The sequence below is a fragment of the Sinocyclocheilus rhinocerous genome, unplaced genomic scaffold (genome assembly GCF_001515625.1).
Source record: "Sinocyclocheilus rhinocerous isolate Xijiao unplaced genomic scaffold, SAMN03320098_v1.1 scaffold975, whole genome shotgun sequence".
NCBI lineage: Eukaryota > Metazoa > Chordata > Actinopteri > Cypriniformes > Cyprinidae > Sinocyclocheilus > Sinocyclocheilus rhinocerous.
This window is the reverse complement of record NW_015628726.1, coordinates 2,015,697-2,022,899: the sequence shown is the minus strand read 5'-3', so window position 1 is coordinate 2,022,899 and position 7,203 is coordinate 2,015,697. Positions and strand designations below refer to the sequence as shown.

Here is a 7,203-nt window from a genome sequence, read left to right as displayed (position 1 = left end):
GACGCGTTTCAGAAAGGCGGGGCATAGAGGAGAAACAATAATGTACAGTATGTGGAAAATAATGTTTTTTGAACCTTAAACCGCATAAACACATTTCATTACACCAAATACACAAAATAATGTTCTTTTTAGCAACATCATATGACCCCTTTAAATTCTTCCCAGTAGTGTTCAGATCTGGGCTTTGCGAACGGGTCAAGTTCTTCTATGAAATCATTCCAGATTGGACTTCTGTTATTGCCAGCTATGCTAGAACAGAATAAATACACCCCATCATATTTAAAATGATAGTGATTGCACGGCTTGATTTTATGCACCTGTTAACAATGGATGTAGCTGAAACTTTCAAACCTGTTGATTATAAAGGGGCGTCCATCCATATACGTCCTGTGGTGTATATTAATTAATTTCATGACCTGTCAGACTCATTAGATAATGTAATAATGTTAAAGAAAGTTGACATGAATGTGCATTTGAAGTTGCTGGTAATGTGACATTTAAAACTTTTCTCCAGGTTTTTCAGCGCTGTGTGAAGTCTGGAGCCATGCTGGACATCGTAGACTCTTGTTCACTGCTCTACAGACTAGAGCTGGAGGGTGAGATATCATCCCAACTCAAAATAGAGATGGAAAACAATACACCTCACTGTCTCTGAGCAGGAGCGGAGAAATGTTTCTGTTGAGTCCGTTTCTGTTCGGAATCCATCAACAGCCAGCGCATGCTGAACACATTTGCATTTGACTGTTTAATCAGTGCAGGTTGTATCTAAAGTCTGCGCGGGAACATAACATGAATCTGATGTGATGTGAAAATCACTTGAATGTTGTTAGGCATGTTTCTGAACCCTAAAAACAAGTGTATTTTGGGTAAAGAACCAGACTGGTGAACACAGCAGATGGCTAGGTTTTAAAATGTGGTCATGGCTTGTACTGTAAATAACAGGACTGGGCTATTGCTGAACAGATACAGACACCTGAAATTGTTTGATTTGGTATCATTATAAATTTAAAAAATAAAAAATAGATATGCTAATCTTTATATAATTTATAAAATATTTATGCTTAAAACACAATGAAAAAAGATTAAGATTTTATAAGAAAAAAAGTGATATTCTCTGAAACATGAAAAACTCTTATATTACACAATTTTGCATCTCAAGTTTTGACAATGCCAAAGTACTGATTAAGAAAATCTTTGCAGTCAAGTAACTTGGAAAGGCTTGAGAAAACATGTTTCTCTTCATGTTTCTTGTGGAACATGCAGTAGCAGGAAGAGACGTTTATTGTGCAATCTGTGAAGTTCAGGAGGTCATCTGGAAGATATTTTATCCTTTGGGTCATGATGATTTGTGACATTCCACGTTACATAAAACTGCTCTTGCTCCATTTTATTTAGCCTATTTATGGGCACAGTTGAAGTACAGGACATCATGATCTGTTTTCAAGGATGTGTTTAAGGTCTTTGCTAAAAATCTATAGTCAGTTTTTATAAAGCTTTTCACAAAACATATTTTAAAGCAGCTTTACAGAAACATTAACTAGAAATATTAACCAGTATGTAGAAAAACATACTGTGCTTATTTAAAAAATAGTGCAATTATTTATTTTGTTATTAATGAAGTAGCCTCTGAAGCCTTTTAAAGCACGCAAGTTACCCTGCAAACCATGCAGCTTTTAAGTTTGTTTGTTCTATGAATACATTTAAGAGCTCAAATGTTTTTATACTATGCTAATTAACAGGACGGAGTTCACTTGAACTTTGGTTCGCAAACATGAACTTTCTAATCTTTCCTATTCATGTGTATGAGTGAAAATGGATGGAGTGTGAAGTCTATCGTGACTGCACCTTGAGACAGCTGGAGGGAAGCTGGTAGCAGCCAGTGAAGCGTCCCTTGCTGTCTGGATGGTTTAGCTGCTGGTAGGCATGGTTCAGAAACACTGATGAGCTGGGATGTGAAACTGGATGTGTTGCATTATGGTTGGTTGATAAGAGGAATAATCGTGTTGAAATGCACCAAAAGTGGTGCAACTGTTTGTTTGTGTGGATAAAATGTTTTTCATTGCAGGTGTGAGCGTGAAGGACCGCTACCGAGAGCTGCTGCAGGTGACCCAGCCACATACAGAGGACCACACGTTACTTTTCAATGACCTTCACTTCCTCATGGTTTCCCTGGGTAGCAAGGAGACCACCACCACTCGGCTCCTCCTGGAGAGTCTCCAGGAACTAGCTAAGTGAGCTGCAAACATTACATAACCCACTCAAGAGATTACATTACAGCCAGGTTCTGCTCACGGGTGGGAGTTTGTGGAGGCCGAGTTATGGATGATTGTAGCATGTCTTCAGGCTCTGTTTGTGATTTCTTAGAAATTTCTCTGCTCTGGGGAAGACTAGGGTTTTCAAGGCTGATGCGCTGCATGCATATTTATTCCAATTTGTCATAGCAGCCATTGTACAGAATGAACACAGAGTGTATCGAAAGTATAACCGAGCACAAAAATGCATTCCTTGTCAGCATGCTGTGGTTTATAAGATGACATGATGGAGAGGAATCCTCTGGGAGCTGTATTTTCAGCAAAGCATCTGTTCAAAGAAGGCAGTGTTTTCACAAAGAGCACAATGTATTTCATTACCCACTCTTTATATTTAGGCTTTTGGTAACAATTTTACACACATACTCAAAAATAAAATTAAATAAGACCTTTGCTGAATTGGTTGTGTAAACCAGAGTTTTTCAAAATGTTTGATGCCACAGACCACCAAAAATATAAAAGATTGTATTTTCAGGTACTGCACAAATTTATACTATGAAAAATCAAAACCTATAAATATGTGTAAAATATTTTGTTTCTAAGTTGACACTGTATTTTATTTCTACTCACCATTAGAGTAATGTTAGGATAAACGAATAAAGCTGAAGAAAACAACAAACTAAACAAAACTATGGCTTAATAAATCAATAGAATGAAATAATTTAGATTTTGAACTTTTTATAAAGGGTCCGTTCACACAGAATGCATTTTTCCATTCCACTGTGCTACTTTTCCATTATTTTTCCATGTAAACATGCGGTAGACAGACATGTTTGACTGTCACGCTGTCGAATCTTTTGCAGTGTCTTTTTGAAACTTTCAAAAAACGCTTTTAGACCTTGTGTTTTTTATTTTTTATTTTTTATTTTTTTTTCGTTCCAGTGTCCTGCATGTCACGTTTTTGCGATTCACTGCGAAATCTGTGCACATAAAAAAAAAACATTCTGTGTGCACGGCTCCTTAATCTGTATATAATTTCTAAACATTTTATATAATAATAATTATTATTTATTTAATTATTTATTGACACTATTTTAACCTTTTTGCGGACAGTTTGAAAACCTGTGGTCCAAGCAAGGAATAAAGTTTCTGAACATTTGATCTGAAATCATATAATTTTCTTACTTTGTGTAACACACAACCAGATGTTTTGAATAAAAAGTCAGTTCACATTCATGCTGCTGTTAACATACAGTGCCCAGAAGCTGGCAAACTCCAAAAAAAAAAATATCATATTTGTTGTATATGGAATGACATGAGGATGAATAAATGATGACAGAAATGTCCATTTTAACACTTGTCCTCCTCCAGAGACCCAGCAGAGAACCATCAGCTCCAGATAGCCGAGTGTGTGGGGTTGCCCATGTGTCAGGCTCTGCTGGAGTATGACCAGGGAAACTACAGCCAGGCCATAGAGCTGCTCAAACCCATCAAAGACCGCTTTGTAGAGATAGGGGGCAGTGACGCTCAGGTCTTTCACCGCTTCACTACAATACATATAAGATAAGCAGTGTTTCCATTCTAAACAACCTCTTCATTTGTTCTTCTGCAGAGAGATGTTTTCAGTCAGCTCCTTATTCATGCTGCCATGAAGTCAGGAGACAAAGAACACCAACGATTTGCCAGGTAAACGTTGTGTTATACCCCTCTAAGTGGAAAATGGTTTTCAAATAGCTCATTTGTTGTCTTTTGTGCTTTTATGCTGCACTTTAAAAGAGTTGTTAGGCTCACAGTTTAAGCTCGAGACACATTACCATGTCCTTACAATGAAAGAATGTTATGTCAAACCTCTGGCAGAATCTAGAAGATACTTAACATTTTGAAAAGAGAAGAGAGATCAAATCTTTTAAGATAATAATAATAATAATAATGTTATTTGACATAACAGGTGTGTTCATATGTTCCACGAAGTTACAATTAATAAAAAATAAATAAACAAATGGTTATCATTCAGTTCAGTTAATATTTTTTTGTCTGGTGAAATATATGAATGTATTTGTTATGTCAAACAGCTTCATTGAGACAAGTAGTAAATAAATAAATCATATTTTATTTTATTTCTTTTTATTTATTATGTTTTAGTTTTCACTGTGGAATATTTTTTATTAAATAAACTTCATGCATTTTTTGTTTGTTTGTTGTGGGTGGGGAAAATCGAAAATTGCATTTAATAGAGTTTGAATCTTATGTTAAGGGAATGTTACTTTAAACCTGGGTTTCTCAACTTGGGAGTTTTAAGGAAACTGATTAATGTTTTTTTTTTCTTCTAGTCGTTGTCAACTAATCTGTGTTATAAACACCGATGTCTTTCCAAGCTGACAGTGCAAAAAATAACTTTTGTTAACTGAAGAGAATAATAGATCAAAAGGCCATGCCCTTTCAAAAAGAAAAATCTGTGAAAATGCTCTGCATTCTTTGAACTGGTTGTGAAAAAAGCCATACAACATTCATTTTCATGTAGAAATTTGTAAAAACTGCCATGCCAGGCCACAGGGTTCCCATTAAAGATGAATTGTCATGTCAGTTGATGTGCTAATTATAACCAAACTGTCCGCAGATGCCAGGTATTTCTGTGTAATTCTGATTCAAACAGAAATTTACATGTTGCATTTCATTAGTATGCAGTGCTCATAAATCGAAACTCTTCCAAACTGCAAACTCCCACCTGTTCTACACAGGTTGGGCATAAAATGAAGTGCATGTGAATATTTGTTAAATGCCTCGTTCGGACAGAAATGTTCTCCTGCAGGGACTTTCTTGGACACTTTCTGAGGAAGCAGGTGTTGTGTGTTTTTGTCCCTAGATGCATGCTGATCGAGAGAGACGCAGTGCGGCCAAACTCCCTGCTCACAGACCGGCTGATCCAGAAAGCCCAGTCCTTACATGTTTAAATTCAGACCCCATTCCCTACGCGGTTAACAGCCTGTTCTCTGTCGGTTTAATTACAGGCCGCTTTCCTAACACATTTAACTATATACATCAGATCAGAGAGCCTGAGTACATCCCAAGAGTTTGCACTGAACAAAGTCTTGTGTTTAATGGGTTCACTCCTCCAACTGTTAGTCTAGTCTCTTCCTCCTAAATCGCAAGAAAATCTTTGAAAAGATTTTCATTTTGCATTACATGTTATTCAAGTCCGAACAGCAGGCATGCAACAAATGACCATGATCATTCAGTGGTGTGTGCATTAAAAATAAACGTAAAAATATGCCTCCAGACTTTTCAATTTGTAATGAAGAAATAACAATCCCACACGCTTTACAGGCAAACTTATTTTTATTTTTTATCAAATAACAGAAAAAATGTAAACCAAAATCACAAATAAATATGAACTGGCTCCAAGGCAGAGTGAAATGAAACTGATAGGAAATTGTGTTGGAAGTGTGAGAGCAGTCAGTGCAGAATGAAAGCCTCACTCCAGAATGTGAGAGAGTTTGGCGGCACTGCAGATGATTGTCTGCTGCCTCTACATGACAGATCCGATCTCTTTCTGGATCTCAGAAATGAGGATCTGAGACAGAACGATGCCTGCGATCTGTAGATCAAACAGAAGAACTATGTCAGGACAGCGGTGTGTGTGGAGAGAGGATCGTAATTTCAGTTTTTGCCCAACGTTGTCACAGCTAACAGCTAACCCTTCCTTAATTACATGAATTATTAAAAAGGTCACACACAGATATGCTTCACTGATTTGTAATGGACAGACACAATATTGCCAGTTACTTTGTCTGTTTCTGCTCCACCAATGAAAATAGTTTCTAACAAATCCGCAGCAGAATGGACTAGTGCGACAAGAAAAGTATTTTTTCCTTTCTGAATGAATCACTGATTCTGAATGGTTGAATGAACGATTTAAAAACTCGTAGAATTATATATAGTATAGTGATGATCCAATCAAGATTTTTAGACGTATGTTCAGGGCCTGAATTTCATTTTTGATAATGAATTCCCCTCTTAGGTGACTCTTGTGAGAGGGGATTTAAATTTAAATTCAAATTTTAAATTTGAGGGGTGGAGGGGGGCATTTTTTAGACATTTAAAAAATATATATATCTCACCTAAATGTTTGATCACGCACTGCATTTTTGTTTTGACAATCGTGCAATTGTGGCACAAAAGCTTACACACCGCACAAGCCTGATTTCGTGATCTGTATGTGAGGCGGCCTTTTACACCAGGTTCACACATACTCCGTTTGCAGTGCGTATGCAGTCCATGTGTGGTACGTAAGCGGTGCAGAAGCAGCACTGACTGTTCACACAGGAGTCTGCAACTGATCTGTGACTGTTTACTACAAACACAACATTTATCCATTATTTTGATTTCAAATCCAAACATTGTTACTAAAATGCTTTTTCAGCATTGTGATTCTTTTTTTACACAGTCCAGTTATACAATCTTTTATAGACGTGTTTAAACGCAATAAATATAAGAAACACATTATTCAATGCTTTTTACTTTTGCATTTACTTCTAGATTTATATATTAAGTTGCTCAAGCTAGTGGCAAGACATTTAAATTACTTTTCTTACGTTATCACAAACGTTCTAAATTAAAACTTACCATTGACATAAACAGTCAGCTCTACTGCCTTTATGCATTTATGGTGTAATTACAACATTTTCGTGTCAATCCATGTTCATATTTACAGCAAACAATGTGCTGTCACTTTAATTCGGCGCTTACAACGGGAACGATCTCTGCTCTGCTGCAGACGCACCGCTCCTGGAACGCACTGCCGGACGCAACCGTGTGCAGTGTGAACGCTTTAATCCGTTAACATGAGCGCGGAAAAAATATGCACCGCATACGCACTGCAAATGAAGTAATGTGAACCTGGCGTTATGTGTGTGCGCTGCGAGTGTGCATGAGCGCACAGTCTCCAGGAGAGCGC

General features: G+C 37.1%; 1 protein-coding gene and 1 pseudogene across 1 annotated transcript in view; one reads left to right on the top strand and one right to left on the bottom strand.

Annotated features, from left to right (window-relative positions):
• The window catches only part of LOC107738443 (tetratricopeptide repeat protein 38-like), a 13,661-nt gene extending 8,107 nt beyond the window's left edge, over positions 1-5,554 (top strand). Inside the window, exons 10-14 of the mRNA XM_016550203.1 lie at positions 515-596; positions 2,066-2,231; positions 3,621-3,780; positions 3,862-3,935; positions 5,113-5,554. Coding sequence (XP_016405689.1) covers positions 515-596; positions 2,066-2,231; positions 3,621-3,780; positions 3,862-3,935; positions 5,113-5,200 — 570 coding nt within the window. The 3' untranslated portion in view covers positions 5,201-5,554. The remainder of the gene's footprint in view (positions 1-514; positions 597-2,065; positions 2,232-3,620; positions 3,781-3,861; positions 3,936-5,112) is intronic.
• A 67-nt stretch (positions 5,555-5,621) lies between these two features.
• LOC107738441 (tetraspanin-33-like) overlaps positions 5,622-7,203 on the bottom strand; it is a 15,384-nt pseudogene continuing 13,802 nt past the window's right edge.